The sequence below is a fragment of the Alnus glutinosa genome, chromosome 9, assembly GCF_958979055.1.
Source record: "Alnus glutinosa chromosome 9, dhAlnGlut1.1, whole genome shotgun sequence".
NCBI classification, from domain to species: domain Eukaryota; kingdom Viridiplantae; phylum Streptophyta; class Magnoliopsida; order Fagales; family Betulaceae; genus Alnus; species Alnus glutinosa.
In genome coordinates, this window is record NC_084894.1 from 5,600,204 (window position 1) to 5,625,209 (window position 25,006).

Below are 25,006 nucleotides of genomic sequence, written 5' to 3' on the forward strand. Positions count from 1 at the left end.
TAGCAAATCTTGGAAGGCCCCTGGTATGGGATTTTTTAAGGTTAATTGGGATGCCTCTCTTAATAGAAGGACTGGTTTCATTTGATTGGGGTGTGTTATTAGAAATTCTGAGGGTCAGGTTCTGGATGTGAAATGCAGTGCGTGTAAGGTGAAAGTGGATCCTACTTTGGTAGAGGCTATGGCGGCTCTTCGTGCTATTCTTTTTTGTAAGGAAGCAGGCTTTAGAAATATCATTTTTGAAGGTGATGGTTTACAGGTGATCCAAGAGATAAATGCTTCTCATTCTCTTCATGCACGTATTGGTCACTTTGTGGATGCTATTAAGCAAGAGCTGAGGTGATTTTCTTCTTGTTCTTGGGCTCATTGCTACAGAGAATCTAATTGTGGTGTCCATGTGATTGCTAAGGCGGCTTCTTCTGTGTGCTTTTCTAGGACTTGCTTAGAGGAGATGCCTTTATTCATATATCATGTTGTTTGTAAAGACCTTGCTTGTCTTTAAACTGTAATTTGATCATCTTTTATTGGAGAATGTATATATATATATATATAAACAGAGAAAAAAAAAGAAAAAGGTTAAGAGGAGATAATTAAGGTCAAAGGAGCCTGATTTAATTAGGGTGGTTGTAGCAATTAATGCCCATAATTGGGCAGCCCAATTGAAACAAAATAATAAATGGTGGAGTAATTAACCACTAACCACAACATTAGGCATAAATGTGTAACTCATGTAAGGTTTCAAGGTATATTTATATAATTATCATTGCAAGTGTGCAAATGGTTTCGAGTGTGTGCATAGAAAAGAAAACCTTGCAACATTGTGAGAATATATGAACGAAAGAAAAATCCCTATCTATCGTTTTCTAGCTTGCAAATGGTATTGGTTGGTGCAACGTGAATTTCAGTATTTGGTGATTTTTAAGCCGGATAAATTAAGCATCTAAATTATGATTTTGGTGGAGTCTAAGGTAGCTCTTTTCATATCAGCTACCTCAAAGGGTTATTTTTTATTTTTTAATAACTTCAAAGGTATTTTAGAGAGAAAAATATAAAAATGTCTAATTCGAAACACAATGATAGTTCATAGGCCTCAATGTCATTTTTTTAAAAATTTGAAGGTGTAAATAAAAATGTGATGGTAATTCAAGGGGTTAAAAGTATATTCCCCCCAATAAATAAATAGATAAAGTTTGGTCAATGTACACTGGTTTTCTTTTCTTTATTTTATTTTTTCAGATTGAGTTGAGACATTGGGCTTGTTTGGCAAATATTTTAAATTTTTTTTCTTAAAAACATTCAACTTTTCATATCACATTATTTACTTTTTAGAAATAACTTCACTTAAGAGTACCAAACTTTCACCATTTTTTACATAAGGTACATGAACTTCAAAACGTCTCAAATAAAGGTATCTATTTTTCAAAAAATCTCAATAACAGGTCATCTGTTAAGATTTTCCATTACATCTTGCCAAAATTTCTAAAATACTCATTTTTTTTTTTTAGAAAAAGAAAAAAAAATTGTTAGGATTTAGGTGTTGGTCAGAATTTAACGGAATTTGCAAAAATACCCATGTCTGAATCTTTGAAATTTTTTATAAGAAATAAACACAAGGGTATTTTAGAAATTTTGGCTGGATTTAATGGAAAATCCTAATAAAAAACCCATTATTGAGACTTTTTGAAAAATGGATACCATAGTTTGAGACGTTTTAATGTTCATATATCTTATGTATAAAAGAGTAAAAGTCCAGTACCCTTAAGTGAAGTTATCCATACTTTTTAACAAATTATTATTTTTTTAGATAACTTCACAGAATGGTATCGAACTATCGCACGTTTTGACGAATGGTATCAAACTCTCATTTCGATTGAACTGAGGTGTTAAACTATCAAAAATCATCACATAAGGGTATCCTGTCAAAATTCGATGTTAAATTCTGATAGAAGTTGAATCATGTGACTTTCACATGATTTTTTTAACCTCTTCTCCCCGTTTTGCCTCTCTTTTAAACATTTATGTTTTTCACTTAACTTAACTCGTACATGTGCCATGTTTTCTCCCTCTTTGTTCGTTTCCTTCATTTTTCTCCCATTTTTGCTTTGTTATTTTTCCTTTCCTTTTTGTTTTTTTTTTCTTCTCTTTCTGTTGACCGCTTGGTTTGCAAGGAAATGACAGAAGACCAAACGCCATGCCTTTTCTTGCTCTCTTTCTTTCTTTTCTCAGTAACCAAAAGGAGTTTTAACTTTGCAGTAACTTGAAATTGAGTTTCGAGATGGAGCTGAAAAGAGGAGTGGTGAAGATATAGTAGGGAGGACGACAAGCTCTCCTTGTTTGGCCGCCAACGAGTGAAGCGATATGTGAACGATGGCGATCAGCATGAAAGTAACGATATACATTTATGGAGAGGAGGACCTAGATTGTGCCAGCTCTGGTTGTGCAACCAAATCTTGCCGGAGGGGCAATACCGGCCGTTCATGCTGGAGGATAACTGTCCTAAGTGCATGCACACTGAGAAAGAGACTCTATTTCAACTATAACAATTCAACTAGACTGGAACAAATTAAGCAGAAATTCAATCAGAAATTGACACGAAATCCTAAGTAGCAAAACCTCTAGGGTTTGAATCGAGGCTTCGTTCATAGCCAATTCAACTTTGTGACCTTTAAACTCTTGCTCATTGGTTTCTTTTCAGTGCTTAGCGTCTTCAAGCCTTGCATTTGCTGTGTCAAGCTTAAACCGAAGCTCTTCGAATCACTTCTTTAAGCCAACTACTCCTTCTCTCCGAATATATCAAAACATGTACAGACAAAGATCAATGGTTACTTTTCAAAAAATTGAGAGAGAGAGAGAGGGAGGGAGGGATGCATCATAATAATCCAAACAAGAACCAGATGGGATTCACCTAGCTCTTGATCGGCCGGCGCACACAAAGAGAGGGAGGAGGGGGGGGGGGGGGGGGGGGGGGAGAGGGAGGAGGGGAGTGAGAGAGACAGAGAGGGACTGGGGGCAGTTTAGGTAGTTTTGGTTAAAAAAATCACGTGGAAGTCACGTGACTCGACTTCCGTCAGGATTTAACACCGAATCTTGACGGAATACCCTTATGTGATGATTTTTGATAGTTTAACACTCCGGTTCGATCAAAATGATCGTTTGATACCCTTCTATCAAAACGTATGATAGTTCGATACCCTTTTGCGAAATTATCCATTTTTTTTTTAAAAAAAAAAAAAAAAAAAAAAAAAAAATCAAAACATATTTTTAGTTTGAAAAAAATACAAGTTACTACTATCATTTCTCCAGATGGCCTCCCAAACTACCAAGGCTTGCACTCTAGCCTCCTAAACTACCCAAATCTTTGAAAAATGCCCCTTTTTGGCGAAATATCCCCATAATACCCATGCCACGTGTCATTTTTCAATTAAAAATTAAAAAAAAAAACTTAAAAAAAAACTAAAATTTTATTTTAAAAAAAATATTGCGATCGACCGGATGACGTACTATTTCTTTCCAGCATCATCGTTGGGCATGATGCAAGCCTGCAGCTCGGCGAATTCGTCCCCACCTCTTCAAACGCGGACATGACTAATTTTCTATCCTTTGATGTCTATGATATTGATCTTTTGAAGGTTATGAATGATTCCAATCTGAATTTTGTTTTGTTACAAATAACGAGCAAGTCTATCATCATTGTGGAAGATCTCGATTGGTTTCTGACAGAGAAATCAATGACCGTGAGCTTGTTTGTTGATGTTCATATCCATTTTCCTCTCTGTGATTTTTTGGCATTCAAAACGTTGGTTAATAGCTACCTAGAGCTCAAGGATCACAAGCTTTTCTCTCAAGTGGCTCGGCCGAAATCAGTGAGCTGATGATTGCAAATCGAAACTCGCCAAGCCGGCCTATAAAATCGGTCATCATGGCATTGTAAATGGACGGTGACCGGAAGGATGTTGGGAAAATCGAGTCTCGGTTAGAAAATAATGCCACCCCAAATACCCATGTTTTTTAAAAAAAATTAGAAATAAGAAATAAAAAATAAAAAATTTTAGTTTATAATTTTTTGAATTTTATTTTATTTTTTAATTAAAAAATGACATGTGGCAAGGGTATTATGGAGATATTTTTGCAAAATGGACATTTTTCAAAGGTTTTGGTAGTTTGGGGGGCTAGATTGCAAGCCTTGATATTATGGGGAGGCCCTCCGGAGAAAAGATGATACTTTGAGAAGCTAAATTGTATTTTTATCTTTTAGTTTATATCATATTAATCCATTTTTTATTATTATTAAAAAAAAAAATTCCTCAAAAAACTTGAGATGGACCGGCACCAGAGATCACACCAGCCGCGTTTGTCATCGTACAAATCGATTCCGATAATGTGCAGTTTACGCTTTTAGTTCAGTGTGCAGTTCGAGGGTGGCACAATCTTTTTACTTTCTCATCAAACTGGAATACTTCCATGCATGCTTCTCCTACTCCTACTCCTACTCCTACCCCAATGGACCGCATAGATGCCTTCTGGCACGAGGGGATGCTCACCCATGACAGCGGCAGTGGCGTATTCGACTCCGGAATGGACCCGGGCTTTCTTGACGTTCTGGAGAAGCACCCGGAGAACGCAGACAGGGTCAAGAACATGCTCTCCATCCTCAAACGAGGCCCCATCTCTCCCTACATCTCTTGGCACTGCGGCAGACCTGCTCGCATCCCCGAATTGCTCTCCTTCCACACTCAAGGTACGCGGGTAATACTTTGCTTGCTTACGATTACAGTTCAATCACTTTCAATTGCTCGATTCTTCTTCTTGTTTGATTTTTTAAAATTGTGTGAGCCCTGATTGTTTGATTGTTAATATTCGGCTGAGAATCGTAAACGTAAAAGCTAGGTGATGATTTTTGAATGTTAATTCATTATTAAAACTTGGGTTTTGGAGTGAACCTCTGTTCTGCTTTTTTTCTTAGTTGAATTTTATTTCCCTGATGTGCAAATTTAGTAGAAAAAAAAAAATTAATTAACAAGAGAAGCAAGATTTCCAAACTACACAGAAATGGATTTTTGCATTTCCTATAATTTGTAGGAAATTAAATAATATGTGGAAGAATTATTGGGGGAGGGATTATTTTGATTGATGAAAATTTGTGCAAGTTATTTCATTATAAAGAATGTTGGGTATGAGTTATATCAGAGTCTGATATGTTGATCTCCCAGAATACATAAATGAGCTAATCGAAGCTGATAGAAATGGAGGGAAGATGCTTTGTGCTGGAACTTTCTTGAACCCTGGATCATGGGATGCTGCGCTGCTTGCTGCTGGTACTACAATGTCGGCAATGAAGCATATACTTGATGGGCATGGGAAAATTGCATATGCATTGGTTAGGCCTCCAGGTCACCATGCTCAGCCTACTCAAGCTGATGGGTACTGCTTCCTTAACAATGCGGGTCTTGCTGTTCAATTGGCTTTAGATTCTGGGTGTCAAAAAGTTGCAGTTATTGATGTTGACGTTCACTACGGCAATGGAACAGCAGAGGGGTTTTACAAGTCAAATAATGTTCTTACCATCTCCCTTCACATGAATCATGGGTCGTGGGGTCCTTCTCATCCACAGAGTGGATCGGTTGATGAGATTGGTGAAGGACAAGGGTTTGGTTATAATATGAATATACCTCTACCAAATGGAACTGGTGACACAGGATATGCGTATGCCATGACCGAGTTGGTCGTTCCAGCTGTTCAAAAGTTTAAGGCTGATATGATGGTTTTGGTTGTTGGCCAAGATTCAAGTGCTGTAAGTTCCTCCTCTGTGTGTGTGTGTGTAGGTTTCTATTCAAAATATTTATCTTAACTACTGAATTGTATTTGAATAGTATATCCAGAATGAGACTTGCTACACAGGGGACGCTCATCCGTCCCCTGTGAGCATTTTATTATAAAAAAATAATTTTTTATTATATATGGGTGATGGGGGACGGATGAGTGTCCCCCATCCAGCATTTCCCATCCAGAATTGAGTGTTATTTGCTTATCTTTGAATTGAGCCAGCATAAGACCCATGGATTACTGATTATTCAGAAAAGGACTTGACATGAACCGTGGAATTTCATGGGGATAGACTGTTGAAAAGGGAGATTTGAAGTGCTAAAATGACCATCATACAAGAGATTGATGTCTATAATGACACCTAATTATGTTCTTTCTTTGGGGGGGGGGGGGGGGGGGGGGGAGAGTGTTCAAAATTGAATGTTATAAACAGTTAAGGATGGAAGCGTTGCTTTAAAGATCAGTAAATGGACTAAACTGTGGATATGTGATAGAAAAATATGCTATCATTGGTCTACTTGGTACTGCCATTTGCTGGGTTTGTGTATATTTCACTTATTTGAGGACTTTGGACCATTTCTGTGGTTAAGCTTCAGTACCTAATGTTTCTTGCTGTGATAATTCAGGTGTCTTCAGTACCTAACATTGCTTTAAAGAGCACATTTTAAGGAATATTACAAAATTAACTGACCAGATCATTCACATATAAGCCATATCAACTAAAATGTTATTCCTGATAGGCAATTCAGATCAAGGATCAGCTCATATCCTTTGCTTTGTGGCTGCAAAAAAGTTTTGAGTTTGAAGTAATTAACAATATAACACTTCTTTCAAAACAAAGAAATCTGAACATTCTTACTATTCTCTAGTTGCAGTGCGCTCAAGGCAAACAATGAGATGAATGTGGATTTCCTTGATTCAATAGTGGTTTGTATTTGGTCCTTGTTTTGTTTATCAGTTTGTCCTTTCTTTAGATGAAGCAAGAGAAGCTGTTTTGCAAGAATACATACAAAGATGACAAAGATGTTTGGATGAATTAAAGTATTCATAAATAGTCTCAGTTTATTTAATAGAAGTTGATGAGCTACCTTGAGCTTAAATGCTGTAGACAACAAATCCAGATACAATAAGCAGTGGTGAACTATTTAGGAGAAGAGTGGACTCTAAATTTAGGTTAATAATATGATCTATTCATATCTCATTTTGTCTTGCATACTTTGTTGAAGTCCTCAGAAAATGAACACATATGGTAATCTGTTGAAAATGTTGTAAGAGCAAATTAGACATTTAAGTTTTTCCAAGTGCATGTAACGGGTTTTCCTTGTTGTGAAGAGATAGAGTAATGCTAGACCTACAACTCTTTTATAATTTGTTGACGTGTCAGAATGTGAAGCCACTTTATTTATTTTTTTTTTTTTAACACCCTCCAATCACATTTAGATATGTTCGGTAAGTTGTAAAAGAATTGTAAAACAGTTATTGGTCCAGCATTATTCGAGGAGATAATGAAAATATTAGTCATTCTTGTGTGCTTTCTGTTGGAAGTTGCTGATAAAATTAAGGTTATCCCTCATCCTTTTGGTGATGCCTTGTGATACCAGTTTGATGTTTCAATACTCTAGTTTGCTCTTGAGGTCATCCAGTCATTGAATATAATCAGATACACATGATTTCTTCTTCAAGTCGGTACTTGTTTGAACATGTTTTTGTTTAACAGATTTGGAAATAGAACTTTTTGATGAATGTAGAAGGACATGGTTTACAGCCTTCACTTAGAAATAAGAATTTGTGCTTCTCCTTCACTTAGAAACAGAATTTTCTTCTTACTAAAAACTGTCCTCTTCAATTTATTTTTGTTTTTATTTTCTTTTTCTATAAAATCAATGGTGAAAACTCAGCTGCAATATCAACATCAAGAGGCAGCCTACCTCAACTATGATCTCTGTAAACAAAATTGCAAAAATTGAAATTTAAAATGGATCATTAAACTATTTTCTCCTTTTAAGTCTGGATTTTTAAATGTTCTTTCGTGTTAACTTTATAAGAGATTGACTGTTGATGTTGATAGAGGTTGGAGTTTCTTATACAGTAACACTGCTTGTGATTTAGTTTGATCCAAATGGAAGGCAATGCCTGACAATGGAGGGTTATCGAGAGATTGGACGGATAGTTCATAGCTTGGCAGCTAGGCAAAGTGGTGGTCGCCTTCTTATTGTCCAAGAGGGTGGATATCATGTTACATATTCAGCTTATTGTCTTCATGCAACACTTGAAGGTGTGCTCAACCAACCACTTCCTCTGTTATCTGATCCCATAGCTTATTACCCAGAGGATGAGGCCTTTGCTGTAAAAGTAATTGAATCCATTAAGCAGTACCAAAAGGACACCTTCCCATTTCTAAAAGGAGCTTAATTTGGAGGTATTTGCTTTACATTTTGTGCTTATAATTTGTTTTCCAGTGGTAAATTTGTGATATATGATATTCTATCAAAAGCTGCAGCTAAAATAATTCTTGATGTTTGTTATTTTAATTGAAATGTTGATTATTGACTGCTATGGCTTCATGTTTTTGGTTTGTGTATACTAAAAATTAGAAATTAATCATGAGGGGGGCCATAGCTAAATTTGAGAAATATTTAAGTATTGTAGTAAATATGTATTTTCTATGTATGTTACTATGTTTCAATTGTCTTTTATGAGACAATATCTAAATAATTCTTCATTAAAATGATTATTATAGTTGATTTAACAAGTCGAAAGGCTTTATCCTTCGGGGTTTCACCAAAACAAAGTTCAGTTTGGGGCCATAATTTAATAAATAATTTTTTGGGAGAGTGGGGCATACTTCAATTTTTATTTAAAGGAAGAATGATCTCCTTAATTATTGAGAATAGCTCATAATCCGCGCTATGCACGGGATTCTTCATTATAATTTAATTTAAGAACTTAAACACATCTTCATCGTACTTTTTATTATAAGTTAAAAAATGCATGTAAAAAAAAATATCACACATCCTTCAATAAAAAGACAATAAAAAGACATTAAAAGTTAAGACTCTTAATTTTATTTTAATCCATACAAAATAAAACTTTTTAAAATCTTTGTTCTCATAGGTGTAGAAAAAAACAGCAAGAAGAAGACATGTATATTATGATTATCAAAGCATTAATAAAAAATTAGCAGGAGTCTCTAATATTATTTAACGCAATCAAATAAATCATCACATCATGTTCAATGCTTAATATTTCTTTGGTGTTTCAAAAGTATTTATATTCCTTTTATGCACAACAATCAAATAAATTTTTGCCGTGTTTTGCTTTCAAAAGCATAAAAACACTTTCCAAAAATGGCTGAAAAATGGAGTAAATCAGATAAACGGAAAAAAAGAAAAAAAGAAAGAAAGAAGGAAAACATAAAGAGTCTTTATCTTAGTTTAATCGATACATTAAAACATGTTTAAATCTTTGTTCCAGTAAGTATACATGATTTAAAATGAAAATTATAATGAAAAAAAAAAATTAGCAAGAAGAATACATGGTTTAATCTATTTATCAAAGCATTAATACAAAATTATTCGGAATATCTTGGTGTGATACCTATTATATGTCAATACAAATAAAACAAATAATTTTCATAAGAAAAAAAAAATACAAAGAAAAGTAAACATTTTTTTTAATGAAAATTTATTCTCATAGGTATACATGGTTGAAAACGGAAAGTATAAAGAAAAAAAATATAGCAAGAAGAATATTTAGATTCTAATTATAAAAATGCATAGATCACAAAGATACAAAACAGAAACAAAGTTTTTGATTAAATAGAAACTCCAGACTGAATCAACGCCAAGTAAACAAAACAAAATAAAATTATGTACTTCAACACTCTGTTCTTCTCTTGAATGTCGCTGTTGGATGCTCTTGATTTCACAATTCAAGATCTTTCAAGCCCTAAAGAGAGAGAGGTAGAAATAACCAATCTAAGAGAATAATATGACTTTTCAGCTTACTTGTACGGTTTCTTTCTTCACTGTTTTGTTATATGTTGAAGCATTACTAATATGTCAAAAAAAATTTATAATTTTTTTTTTGATAAGTAAGATTTCATTAAAAAGCGCAGAGGGGCGCAACCCTAGTACACAGGAAGTATACAAAAGAAGCCCCTATACAGAGGAAATAAAAGAACAAGAAAGTAAAAAGTCAGCGAACAACATACTACCCGGGCTATGCGCTGACACCCAAAGATATAACATATTAAGCACATTTCTACAAAGAGCCCCAACCGAAACCTCCACATCCTCAAAAAGCCTAGAATTTCTCTCACGCCACAAGCCCCACAAAACACATAAATGAACTTGCTTCAAACCTGCTTCCAAATACGGAAACCAGGACCACGATCCAGCACAGTGCCCCAACCAGTCAATAAATCCAACACACTACTAGGCATAACCCACTCCACCCCAAACAAGCTATAAAAAAAACTTCAAACAACCCGTGCCACATCACAATGAAGAAGGAGGTGATCAACGGACTCCCCATGCTTCTTACACATAACACACCACTCTACCACCACTCTACCACGCCTACGTAAATTGTCATGAGTTAAGATCTTTCCTAAAGCCGCTGTCCAAACAAAAAACGCCACCCGCTTCGGAGCTTTAACACGCCAAATACCCTTCCAAGGAAAAGAGGCCGCCGAGTGACACACTAAAGCTTTGTAGAAAGTCTTCACCTCAAAATTCCTCCTCTTGGAAAGATTCCACACCACCCTATCAACCTCTCCATTCCGAACCCGAGTAGAGTATAACTGATCAAAGAAGGACATCACCATCTCCACCTCCCAATCCTGAGCATAGCGCGTAAAGAGAACATTCCAATGAATCACGCCTCCTACCACAGACAAATTATCCACCACCCAAGCATCTGGAGAACACGCAATAGAGTACAAAGCTGGATAACAGAGCTTGAGAGGCTTGTCCCCACACCAAAGATCATGCCAAAAGCGAATATGAGACCCATCACCCACCTCAAACCGCAAAAGCTTGGCAACACTATCCCACCCCCTTCGAATAAACTTCCAAACACTGACACCATAAGGCCCCGTAATTGGTAAGGAACATCAACCTCCTCTCACACTCCCATACTTCACCTCAATCACCGATCTCGACAAAGCATCGAGCTCCTGAGAGAACCTCCAAATCCATTTCCCCAATAAGGCTTGATTAAAATTAACAACATTACGAACACCCAATCCACCAGCCTTAATTGGAGTACAGACTCGATGCCAATTAACTAAATGAAATTTAGTCTCATCACCCAAACCACTCCACAGAAACTCCCTTTGAAGCCACTCCAGTTTCTTAGCTACACTCACAGGAATAGGGAACAGAGATAAGTAATAAGTAGGAATGCTAGATAGAGTACTGTGAATCAAAGTCACCCTTTCACCCTTGGAAAATAAAGTTTCTTCCAACTAGCCAACCTTCGTTCCACCTTCTCAATAACCCCATTCCAAATAGAAATAGATTTGAACGACGCCCCCAACGGCATACCCAAATAAGTCATCGGCAGAGACCCAATTCTACAACCCAGAATATGTGCCAAAGACTCTACATCTTCCACCTCGCCAATAGGGACCAATTCGGATTTGCCTTAATTGATCCTCAACCCTGACATTGCTTCGAAACATAAGAAGGTACACATCAAATTTCGAACATGCTCAACCTGTGCTCCACAAAAAATTAAGGTATCATCCGCAAACAATAAATGATTCACCACTAAAGCTTCATTACCCCTGAAGCCCACTGAGAAGCCTGAAAGTAAGCCTTGGAGCATAGCCGCATTCAACATCCTGCTAAGCGCTTCTATAACCACCACAAACAGTAGAGGAGAAAGAGGATCACCTTGCCTAATCCCCCGCGAGCTCTGAAAGAAACCAGAAGGGACGCCATTAACCAAAATGGAAAATTTTACCGTAGAAATGCAAAATTTTATCCATTCTCTCCACCTCTCCCCAAACCCACACCTCTGAAGCATGTAAAGGAGGAAATCCCAATTCACGTGATCATAAGCTTTCCCCAAATCCAGTTTGCACAATAATCCGGCCTCCCCTGACCGCCTTTGGCTATCTAGACATTCATTGGCTATAAGAACCGAATCCAAGATTTGCCTTCCACCAACAAAAGCATTCTGAGAGTTCGAAATAATTTTCCCCAGCACTGATTTGATTCTATTAGCAAGGACCTTAGAGATAATTTTATAAACCCCTCCCACCAAACTGATAGGCCTAAAATCCTTAACCTCCAAAGCATCAGCCTTCTTAGGAATAAGGGAAACAAATGTTGCATTCAAACTCCTCTCAAACTGGCAACTATTATGAAATTTTGAAAATACCGCCATAATATCTTTTTTGAAAACCCCCCAACATTTCTGAAAAAAAGCCATAGAAAAACCAACAGGCCCCGGTGCCTTATCCTCATTCATCTCCTGCACCACCTCCCACACCTCCTGCTCCTCAAAGTCTCGTTCTAACCAAAGACACTCATCCGCATCAATAGAGGAGAAAGAAATTCCATCCACCCTAGGACGCCACGAACTCTGCTCTGTGTACAGTGAGTCATAATAATTTACAATATGATCCTTAATTTCCCCCGGATCAGAAGACAAAGCCCCATTGATCCTCAAAACTCCCACATGATTGTACCTCTGATGCGAATTGGCCACCCTATGAAAGAATTTAGTGTTATTATCCCTTTCCTTCAGCCATAGAGCCCGAGATTTTTGCCTCCAATTAACCTCCTCGAACAGGAGAGTTTTTTCCAGCTCCTTGATCATGTCTGACTTCTGAATCCGCTCCTCCTCCACTAGCCCCCGAGCTTCTTCAAAACACTCTAGCTCTTTAATACCTTCTAATAATTCCTTCTTCTTCCCCACGTCACCGAAGACCTCAGCATTCCATATCTTCAAGTCCACTTTTAAAGCTTTCAACTTGCTAGCCAGCATAAAACTCGGCAGACCTCGAAAAACATAAGACTCCCACCAACGTTGCACTTGTTCTACAAAGCCAACAGATTTGAGCCACATGTTTTCAAATTTGAAGTATTTTTTCCCTTCTCTATGCGATCCACAATCCAACGTCAAAGGAAAATGGTCTGATAAAAGTCTAGGCAAACGACTTTGTGACACATCAGGGTAATGTTCTTCCCAATCCGGAGATAACAGAAACCTATCAATTTTAGACCATGCCTGATTATTGGACCAAGTGAACTGCCCACCTTGGAGAGGAATATCCACCAAACTCTGCCCACGTATGAACTCCGAGAAATCGTCCATAGCAGCAGAAAAACCACCACCTCCCGATCGCTCACTCGGAAACTGCACCACATTGAAATCACCCCCAAAGCACCACGGTCTATCCCACCAACTCATCAAGCCAGCCATCTCATTCCACAAAACCCTCCTCTCCCCATCATCATTAGGCCCATACACACCTCCAAAAGCCCACATAAAATTATCAACAGTGTTACGCAAAGAAACGGCTAGAGTATACCGACCCATGCATTCATCCACCTTCTCCACAACCCTCCTATCCCACATAATCAAAATCTCACCTGAAGCCCCACTAGCCCTCATATAACACCAATCCACATGATGGCAACCCCATAAACTTCGAACCACCTCTCTAGAAATGACTTCCATTTTTGTCTCCATCAAACACACCAAATCAACCTTCCATTCTCTAATGAGCCCTTTGATACGCAATCTTTTATCTAGCTCATTAATCCCCCTTACATTCCAAGAAAGAATTTTAAGCTTCATTAACACAAGACATACCCTTGCCCTTTCCTCTCCTTCTATAAGATTGCTCTCCCTTCTTTTCATAGTTAATGGAACAATCCAGCCGCTTAATCTCCCTCTGGCCTTTTCCTCCTGATACAGAGGTAACCAAAGCCAAATAATCAACCAAGGATTGGTCCCGCTTGGCTTCAACTTGTTCAAACAGAGCTAACAATTTATCTTCAAATTGGTCACAAGACACTCCTACTAGTTTGTAGTAACCCTTTACCCTCTCCATCACCCATCTAGGAGACACATTCGAAGCAGAATCCTTGTCCAACTCCACTGCCAAAGGCAAAATCAATAATGGGCCCAAACCCTCCACCTCATCCCCTACACCACCCTCCACATTTACAGACCTGAAATCAGAATGGAAAAAGGAGGAGGACAACTCCTTTGAGCCCTCCTTTTCTCTAGGAATGCCCACAGAAGACACACCCTCCCCCTCAGAAATAGAAACAGAAACCAGCCCATTCCTAGGCATCGAACCGAAAGGGTCAGAAACCAAAGAAGGAGCAGAGGGGGAAAAATCCGAAACAACCAAAGTGTCCGAACCAGCCCCGACCACCAACGCACCTTCTGCATTCATCGGAGAGTCGACCAAAGCAAGATTAGCCTCCGGACCCTCCAGACCAAGAACGGAAGACACAACCCCAGAAAAAAGTTCCGGATGAGAGACCAAGCTGGCCAAATCGTGAACACCCGTAGAAGAAGACGACCCACCGAAACCCTCTGGAGTCACCGGAAAAGTACCCATCCTTACCGACGAACCCACTCCATCCTCCCTAGCTGCTGCGACCGAATCAGGCCGATGGCCCAGCACGGGTCTGGAAGACTGGTTCTCCGGAGCAGAGAAACCGGACGTTCGAGACATGGGACACGACCCACCGAGAGGCTCAGAGACTGCCGGAGGATATTCTGAACCGCCGCAGTCCAACGCCGGCGACGGACCTACCTCAAGACGCCCTACAGATTCCGCTAAAAGGTCACAATAGCTGGGTTTCGGGCCTTTCGGAACCCAACGCAGTCTTCTCTTCCTATTCTTATTTTTTTTTCTTCCGCCCAACACACTTGGACTTAGAGCCAGGCCCAAACGAAGAAAGCCCATCACAAACCCTGCTAAGAGCTTGATCCACATCAGCCTTCAGCTTCTCCAGCTGGCTTTTCCACAACAAAAGAGAGGGAAACGTGTGCCCTTCTCCTGTCAGCAGATAATCTGCAGAAAGATCACCACAGAAGCTACCACCCTTGCCTCGAGCAGCAGATTTCATAGGCAACAGACTGACACCCATCCCATCCTTCACGTTCTCTGCGCCACAACGGTTACAAAAATTCTTCTCCAATGGCTTCTCTGATCGGGACAGCTCCTCCTCAGCCGAGTGATCACGGCACTTCTCACCTAACGGAGCCACCGGAAGAAACAACTTCTTCTCCACCTCCGGACCTTTGGCACCTCTACGCAGGACTTCCACGAAGGAAGAAACTCCGTTTTTGCCGGGAGAACCAACCGGAATAAAGGGGATAGAACCTTCATTATCCTCACCACCTGCTCTCCGAATCCTCTCTGGAACTGAAGCTAAACGACCCGTGCCATGCCCATTCGGGATATTGAGAAAATCTCTGACCTTACCCAGCTCAAGAACAAATTTGCTCCAACCCCTCCCCTCATATCCTTCAGGAATGCAAATAAACCCTCTCCGGCCACCCATAGCGTAGACTGCCACTTCGAGAAATCTACCAGCTGCATTACCACCTCGTCTAACAATGAGAACCTTTGACCCCTCCCTGAAAGATCAAACAAAATCCTTATCCCCCGGAAACCACAACAGACTCTCCATCGTCGAAGCTAGCCACCCAACACTTTGAGCACTAAGCAAAACCAGCCTGAAAAATTCCTCCTCCTTTCTTCCAATCTCACCACCGATGCTCCTTCTACCACTGAGAACACAAACGACTTCGCCTCCTCCTTTATAATTAATGCATGCAATAACTATATGGTCAATTATGGGCAGTTAATGGAAAATTTTCTTAATTTTAAATTTTGTCTTTCTATAGCTTTGGAGAGTAGTAAATTCTGAAACCATAATATTGTATATTAAAATTTTGAACTTAATAAAATCTCATACAAGGATTTTTGAAGTAAAATTTTGGAGAAAAAAAATCTCACCAGTTAGAATTAATGCATGCAATACCTATTTGGTCGAATATAGTTAATGTAGTCTGTTTTTAATTTTAATTTTTTTAAAAAAATCTTACCACTTAATGTGGCTATAATGCGAAAAAGTCCTTATTTTGGTCTCATGAAGATTCGCACCCATAATCTTTCTATTAAAGTATAATAAATTTATTAAAATCATGACAAAACTGGTTTAACCTTTAAAATTCACTGGTTTTTTTTACTTAAAAAGACCAGTTTAATGTTTAAAAATTATGAGTTCACGCCACATGTCATAATTTTATGCCAACTCTAAGTTGGAACTCGGCTTTTATATATATATATGATATGATATGATATGATTTTTTTTTTTTTTTTTGGGGGGGGGGGAGGGGCATGAAAGAAATATCTGCCTAGAAAGCCAATTTTTACTGTTATTTAATGAATAAATAGAAAAAGGTTTTTATTTCATGACATGGATACTTTTCATGGATAGATTATTTCATTATCATAAGATAAAATGGTATATCCATAAAGTAATTTTATTGTTAGTGATGGTGATTACAAGGAGATATATGCCCTAAATTCATTGTAATCTACAGAGCAGGAATGAAAACCTTGCTTGGTGGATCAACCTATTTGTTTGGCTAGCAAGGACAAACTAATTGTGAACGATAGTCGTGTTTTGTACTGTTATATGGGATGGGGTGGTCTCAGCCACCAGAGTAGGCTCTTAGTAAATATCGCATATATTTGGAAGAAGATAAATATTGAACTGGACCAATGTAAAGAACGCTGTTGGACCTCCTACTGTCATTCAGAATTCTAACCACAATTTATAAGAAGTATTATGATCAACCTGAGGATGTTACTAAGTCTTGGTTAGCTTTCTGAATGACTCTGTGAGTAGTTGGTAAAGTATGTCTGTGTCATGTAGGAATTGTCATTTACTGCATACGAATTTTATTTCTCGATTAAAACTGTTATGTAATGCAGGTCTTGGTGCAAATCCATATCCTATGTTGGCTTTGTAGGTTTTCTAGTAGTAGATGCTATCATCAGGTTAATTAATAGACAGCTTGTGCTTGACTCGGATCCTTGCCAAGTTGTGGATCTTTTCAACAGGGAGGAAGCCTCGTTATGTACTGCCTTGGCTCCTATTCCCCTGTTGTGGTGGGGAAATCTGGTCGTCTTAGGTCGGACTACTCAGATTGGGTTTTGCAAAGAGCAAAGGAAATCCATCGTGTTGTGGGGGTTCGTGTGTGGGCTTTGAGGAGCATTTATGGCGATGTTGACATTTATTGAGGTGGGTCGTCTTCAAAAGGTGTTGGGTTCCAATTCTAAACTTGGCAGCAAAGGAAATAGGGAGTTGAAAAGGTTGGAATGCTTTATTAATTATGATTCTAAATTTGAGACTTCTAGCCATGGAATTGGAAAGGAGAAGGGCCATTCAATTTTTAATGAAGTTGAAAATCTTATCTTCGAATGTGAGAGGGTTGAACGAGGGGAATAAATGCCTAAGGGTGAGAAACTTACTCAAAGAAGAAAGTTGACATTGTATGTTTTCAAGAAACTAAGCTGGAGGTAATGTCTCGTAGAGTAGTGCGTAACTTGTGGGGTTACCATCATGTGGATTGATGTTTGGATTCTAGAGGGGCTTTAGGTGACGTTTTGATTATGTAGGATAGAAGGGTGGTAGAAAGATCGATGAGTGTGTGGGAGAGTTTACCCTAGCTTTTGCATTCAAAAACGTTGAAAATCATTTCACTTGGGCCTTTGCTGGTGTCTATGGCCCTAATTCTTTTATGGACAAAACGCTTCTTTGGGATGAGTTAGTTGGCATGCTCAATTGGTGGAACTTGCCTTAGTGCATTGGAGTTGATTTTAGGTCACCCTATTCCCCAGTGAGAGATCAAAAGTAGCTCGCTTATGTCTCCAACTATGATAAAGTTATCTGACTTCATTTATGATCAAGGCTTGATGGACTTTCTTCTTATTGGTGGTACTTATACTTGATCAAACAATCGGGAGTCTCTCTCGTGGTCCAAGATTGATAGATTTCTTGTTTCTCTAGCTTAGGAAACTCAATATCCGAGTTTGTCCCAGAAAAAGCTTCCAAGACTTTGCTCGGATCATTTCTTGATTTGCTTTGATTGTGGTGACTTTCATAGGGGAGGTAAGTACATCAAATTTGAGAACATGTGGCTGAAGTTTGAGGGTTTTGTGGATAGGGTGAAACATTGGTGGGACTCTTATCAGTTCCAAGGCTCTTCAAGTTTTATTGTGGCTAACAAGCTCGATGCTTTGAAAGTTGATTTAAGGAGATGGAATGTAACGACCCACTCCCAATGATATAATATTGTCCGTATTTTTACTCCACCAAACCAAACTTTCCAGTAGGTTACCCATCTTGGTACTTAAAATGCATTGTGTCAAGAAAGGTGCGAATATAGATATAAGCACATCCTCATTCCCATACTCAAGCGATGTGGAACGTCACAATCACCCCCCTATTGGGACCCAACGTCCCCGTTGGTGACCTTCATGGGATCACCCCATTCTTGGCGTCCCAGTGAATGCACACTAACAACCCTCATGGGCTTGTGCAAGCTCCCTCCATATTAGGCTAGGCAATAACTTTGATATCATTTGTAACAACTCACCCCCAATAACACAATATTGTCTGCTTTTGGCTCCCCCGAACCAGACTTTCCAAGAGGTCACTCATCCTCGTACTACTCTCGCATAAGTACGCTTAACTGCGAAATTTTGATAGGTTCATGGCTATCACGGCTTTAAAATGCATTGTGTTAAGAATGGTGCGAATATACAGATAAGCACATTCCCATCCCCATACCCCAGGCGATGTGGAACGTCACATGGAATGAGTTGGTGTTTGGCAATGTAGGGAGAAAGAAAAAGATCCTTTGGGAAGAGCTATGTGCTTTTGATATTATTGAAGAAAGAGAGGGCATTAGGCAATGAGGAGAGAATGAAAAAGGCAGAAGTATTAAGCGAATTAGAGAGATCCACTCTCTTGGGGGAGGTAAGTCAAAGGTAGAAATCTAGGGCGCCGAATACAAAGCCCTTGCAAATGTTGCTGCTGAAATCACTTGGTTGAAGTCTTTTCTACATGAGGTCGGCATCACCAGTCCAAACCTCCCATTCTTTGGTGTGATAACATTGGAGCTACATTCCTTTCCTCCAACCTTGTCTTCCACACCCGCATCGAGCATGTGGAGATAAATTTTCATTTTGTCCATGGCATGGTTGCCAATCATTCTCTTGACATTAGGTCCTTATCTAGCCATGATCAATTGGCTGATATCTTCACTAAGCCTCTCTCTACATCAATATTTTCTCTCTTGTGAACCAAGCTCAACGTCATCTCCCTCCCATCAAGTTTAAGGGGGCGAGTTAAGGATATTTCTGTTATATCATCTCATCCAAGTAAAACAATTCAAATTACTCAGGATCATGCAGAACAAAGTGAAACCTCACCATCAGATAAACACAATCACGAAGGAGTCCAAGATAAGAATGGAGCAAATCAGAACATCCTTTGTTGAGTTGTTGTATAGTTTATCTTTTGTACTTGATTATCCTTGTATATATATATATATATATATATATATATATATATATAAGCTGAGTTTCAACTTGAGTTGGCATAAAATTATGACACGTGGCGTGAATCCATAATTTTTAAACACTTAACTGGTATTTTAAGTAAAAAAAACTGGTGAATTATAAAGGTTGAACCAGTTTTGTCATGTTTTAATAAATTTATTGTACTTTAATGAAAAGATCATGAATGTAATCTTCATGAGACTAAAATAAAGACTTTTTTGCATCATAGCATTAAGTGTTGTTATAGCTGCATTAAGTGGTGAGATTTTTTATTTTTTTATTTTTTTTAAAAAAAAAAATTAAAATTAAAAGCAGACTACATTAAGTACCCATATTCGACCAAATAGGTATTGCATGCATTAATTCTAACCGGTGAGATTTATTTTTTTTCTTCAAAATTTTACTTAAAAAATTCCTCATATGGGATTTGATGAAGTCAAAATTTTAATATACAATATTATGATTTCAGAATCTACTATTCTCCAAAACTATAGAGAGAAAAAATTAAAAATTAAAAACATTCTGAATGAACTACCCATAATTAATCATATAGGTATTGCATACAATAATTATTTAAAAAAAAAAAATTAGACATATTAGTAATGCCTTAACATATAATAAAACAATGAAGAAAGAAACCGTACAAGTAACTTGAAAAGTCATATTACTCTCTTAGATTAGTTATTTCTACCCCCCCCCCCCCCCCCCTCTCTCTCTCTCTCTCTCTCTCTCTCTTTAGGGTTTGAAAGATCTTGAATTAAGAAATCAAGAGCATCCAGCAGCGACATTCAAGAAAAGAACATAATGCTTTTGTACATAATTTTATTTATTTATTTTGAAGGACTTTGCTTTCTTTCTTTCTTTTTTCATTTTTTTTTCTTGGTTTTGTGGAGGTTGAATTTGGTGTTGATCCAGTCTGGGGTTTCTATTTAATCAAAAACTTTGTTGATTTTTTGTATCTTTGTGTTTTATGCATTTTTATAAGTAGAATCCAGATATTCTTCTTGTAATTTGTTTTTTCTTTGTACTTTCCATTTTCAACCATGTATATTTATGGGAATAAATTTTCATAAAAAAAAATGTTTACTTTTCTTTGTATATTTTTTCTTCTAATGTTCAGATTTATTAACATTTTATTTGTATTGAAATATAATAGGTATCACACTAAGAGATGCCTAATAATTTTGTATTAATGCTATGATGATTAGATTAAACCATGTATTCTTCTTGCTATTTTTTTTCTTTATAATTTTCATTTTATATCATCTATACATATGGGAACAAAGATTTAAACATGTTTTAATGTATATGTATTAAACTAATATAAAGACTCTTATGTTTTATGGGTTCTTTTCTTTTCTTATTCTTCTTCTTCTTTTTTTTTTTTTTTTTTTTTTTGTGATTTACTCTATTTTCAGCCATTTTTTGAAAGTGTTTTTATGCTTTTTAAAACAAAACAAGGCTAAAATTTATTTGTTTGTTGTGCATAAAAAGAATATAAATACTTTCAAAACACCAAAGAGATATTAAGCATTGAACATGAGTGATGATTTATTTGATTGCTTTAAATAATATTAGAGACTCCTGCTAATTTTTTGTTAATGCTTTGATAATCATAATATACATGTTTTCTTCTTGCTGTTTTTTTCTTTATGCTTCTTTTCATTTTAAACAACTCATATGGGAACAAAGATTTTAACATGTTTTAATTTATATGGATTAAAATAAAATTTAAGGTCTTATTTTTTAGATTTTCTTCTTGTAATTTATTTATTTATTTATTTTATTTTTTATAGGTCTTAATCTTTAATGTCTTTTTATTGAAGGATGTCTGATAGTTTTTTTTTTACACGCATTTTTTAACCTATAATAAAAAGTACAATGAATATTTGTTTTAATTTTTAAATTAAATTATAATGAAGAATCCCTCGCATAACGTGGATTATGAGCTAATACTCTATAAATACAAAGCCTTCACCTTGATTAGGTTAAGGCAGTCACAAGACATACATTCATAGTGTGAAAACTTCTTCACCTTTCAATGATACATGCCCATTATTTTTTGTCTTGCTTCAGTTCTCCACCTTCTCCTATCATATTGGCCAAGTGTCCTCTGCACCATAGGTTTTCTGGTGGCTATTCTATCACTGCTCATAAATTGTTTGATGAGAATTCTGCTGTCTGATTTGATGACTGCAGAATGCTGATTCTGAAGAACTTCTCCAAGGAGCCAATTAAAATGGGTTTATTGGTGTCAGCTTATTGTAAATATGATATTTATAAGAATTATTTTGATAATTAGATCAGGGTAATTTCTTTGTTCCAACCACTAAAATAAATTCTTAATTCTAATTAGTTCGTTCCATAGTAAAATGTGAGATTAGATTTTCTTTCTTTCAGTTGTTCCTATTATAAGAAAACATGTTGGATTTAATCTGTGATTCATTTCTTTCCCTTCAATTTATTGATTTGTTTGAACATTTTTATAATATTTTTTGGATTTTCTAATTATTATTTTTTTTTTCTTTTTGTTTAAGCTTTTTTATAGTAACAGTTTTAAAGAGTTAAATACCGTTTTACTATTTGTGGTTTGCAGCTTTATCAAAAGCTATCTGGGTTTTTAAAAATGACAATTTTACTACTTGGATTTTAAAAAAGTAATATTCTTTAATATTGTTAATCATTTTTTTTTTTTAACACTTCATCTTTTTAACCTTATTTCATTAATCCCATAAATTTAAACAAATTTCATGCTTTTATTGAATTGAACCTCAAATCTCATTCTGGAAAATGAAAACAAAGATCATTGATGAGCATGGCACATTAGTAATGTGATACAAATCTTATGTAAAACTTACAATTGAAACCGGCTCACAAGGAGTGGTGTCCAAGAGTTTATATACACATAGTTAAGATTGTACTTAAGCCATGTGAGAGGAATATCGCTACCAACATTCATGACGGCCAACTGTATCGACACTAACCCGATGATAACATTCTCTTTTGGCGGTTCCACTCATCTATCAATATTCAATGACTTAACACTGTGACTATACATAGTAGAAGACATTTTAATTCAACCTATATTATAAGTGGTCCCTTTCTGTGGCTCGACTATAAAGCTACAACTCAGCTCGACATAAAATCTGGCTATGATACCAAATGATACAAATATTGTGCAAAACTCACTTTTCAAAACCGGTTTACAAGAGAATGATGCCCGATAACTTATATACATACACGTAGTTAAGATTGCATTTATTAACATAACATAATGTTTCCTTTACATGGCTTTTGATTAAATCTGTCTCTCTAATCCATGTTTTCGTAAGACATATTCCGGCGTCACAACCAAGATGGTGAATTGCCGACGAGTGAAGATGGCTACTTTTAATTTTGACGAGATGGGGCCACTTAGGCTTTGTGTGGTTACCAAATGGACAAAGCAAATGACATCTTCATGCACATGTCCTGTCGATGATTGAAAATATAGTGATAGTGAGAGCCGTTCAAGACATAACAAGGCTTCATAGTAATGTGGATTTCATTTTTTTGTCGGTTGGTCCATTTAGACGCCTAATAGTTAGGTGCTACTTCTTTATTCTCATAGATAAAAGATATGAAGAGTATAACACATCAGTAAATGTGTGATTATGGGATCATGGCATACATTTTTGATTCATATTGAAAGAATCTGATTAGATTATCTTGAATTGGTAATTGATTGAATTGGATTCTAAAAATGTCTTTCTATTGGTAGGCTATTACAAAAACGGGAGATATCATTTTGCATTGGATTAGGAACTCTTACAATTTCAAATTACGTAATTTTGACTCTTTTTAAGGCATCGAAACGCTTGAAAAATGACACGTATTAAAAATGTGGCATGTTATAGTTCATAATTGAGTGCATTTTTATCAGATTCTTGCTCTTTATGTTGTACAAAAAATTTTGAACAAAAGACTGTCTTTTGATTTTACGAAAAACCATCTTTGCAAAAGTGAAGAGGAAGCCTTTTGGGAGGGAAATTCATTCTGGCTGCCTTAATAACATCCCAAATTTTTAATACGTGGCATATTTCAAATGTTTTGATGCTTAAAAATGGCTTAAATTGCGTAAGTTGAGAATCTACAATTTCTTTAAAATTGTAAGGAATCTTGATCCACTTGAATCAATGCTCGAGACCTACAAATGAAAAAGTATTATTTGACCATCAAGGATTTGTTTAGGAATAACTTTATTTACGGTTAGTAAATTAAACGGAGTGATTCAAGGGAGGAATCAAGCAATGGTCATATTTATGCCAAAACAGGGAAGCTTCATTGCGAGTTCATGTCCATGTTTGGTAGTTGGTGGCTGCGCCGGATAGAACTTCAAATTCCGGCCGCCCCCCTTGAGATCAAGTTGATCAACCATTGGATGAGATTAATTTTCTCTTTAATATCATGGTTTTTGTTTGGATGAGAGTTAACTCCATGGGTGGCTTCAAATCCTTCCCATGAGAATAAATGGCTAATCGGATTTTGGGGTATCTTGGAGGAGATGGGTCACTCTCTCTTATGGTTTTTCTGGGATATATTCCTAAGCTAGTATAATCCTTTTTATTTAATAAATGAACTCTTACCTACCCAAAAAAACATATAATGTTTCTTCCTTGTCTGGCTTAGGTGAACGATTAGGCGGATATTTATTTTTGCATCAATCCATTGAGATTGCATTACTCCAAACTTCAACCTTCAGATTATTTCCTAGAGTTATTATGGAGGTAATTATGCTTAGTAAACCGGTATACAACTGTTATATAATTGAAATGATATAATAGTTAAAGTTATATTTTTTATTTTATTTTTTACGATGATTAATTTTTACTATCATACCATCAAATTATATAGCAGTTGTATAAATTGCATTAATTTAATACAAATTTCAATTTTAGCTATATTCTCTTGATTCAAGACTTTAACTAATTAACAATGGCTTTGACAGTTGAATTTGATAAAAACGGATTGACCCAAATTTTTTTACTTATTATCTTAGTAGTTAGATTAGTACAGTTATCAACTTTAAAACCAAACACCACAAAAGATAATCACCAAAATTCAAACAAGTAGGAACACAAGAATTTTGGTAACCAAGTGGAAACTTTTGAAAAACTCTTCAAGAGAAAAACTATTGAGGAGCTAGCCAACCTCAAAATTATACGCTATAGAAAATTTGTATTACAACTAGTCAACGTACACCACCCTTATAAGCCTTAACTCAGCATGCAACCCCGACAAACGACTTGTTCACCTCCTACCGTAGTAGATCCAGGACCTCTAGCCTTCTTTTACATGAATTACCTTCACTAACTTTTTCGGTTGCAACCCAAAATTCTAGAGGCTAAAGGCTCTTTTTAGTGGTTTGATTTATGAAAAATTAGGAGAACAATAACATTTGTGTAGGCTTAATGGAGTTTAGAAATCTCTTAGAGAACAATGAATTGCACCCTCTCTCCCTATATGAAAATCATAGGTCATTAGGTTTATATAAGTAGGGAAAAAATTGAGATTTAATGGCTAAGTCAG

At 36.7% G+C, this 25,006-nt stretch overlaps 1 protein-coding gene across 2 annotated transcripts; it reads left to right on the forward strand.

Moving 5' to 3' along the window:
* Positions 1-4,332: 4,332 nt before the first annotated feature.
* On the forward strand, positions 4,333-21,872 carry LOC133877948 (histone deacetylase 8-like). 2 transcript variants are annotated; one of them, XM_062316408.1, is made up of 4 exons: positions 4,333-4,735; positions 5,208-5,788; positions 7,930-8,239; positions 21,638-21,872. In XM_062316408.1, the coding sequence occupies exons 1-3, from the start codon at positions 4,459-4,461 to the stop codon at positions 8,230-8,232; spliced, it is 1,161 nt and encodes a 386-aa protein (XP_062172392.1). In that variant the 5' UTR covers positions 4,333-4,458; the 3' UTR covers positions 8,233-8,239; positions 21,638-21,872. The 2 variants fall into 2 exon arrangements, with proteins under 2 accessions (XP_062172392.1, XP_062172393.1); XM_062316409.1 differs by having other exon boundaries at positions 21,515-21,649.
* The last annotated feature ends 3,134 nt before the right edge of the window (positions 21,873-25,006 follow it).

Coding starts and splice junctions, on each gene's coding strand:
- LOC133877948 (XM_062316408.1), top strand. CDS start 4,459: ATGCATGCTTCTCCTACTCCTACTCCTACTCCTACCCCAATGGACCGC. Junction 4,736..5,207: donor GCTCTCCTTCCACACTCAAG/GTACGCGGGTAA, acceptor TTGATCTCCCAG/AATACATAAATGAGCTAATC. Junction 5,789..7,929: donor TTGGCCAAGATTCAAGTGCT/GTAAGTTCCTCC, acceptor CTTGTGATTTAG/TTTGATCCAAATGGAAGGCA.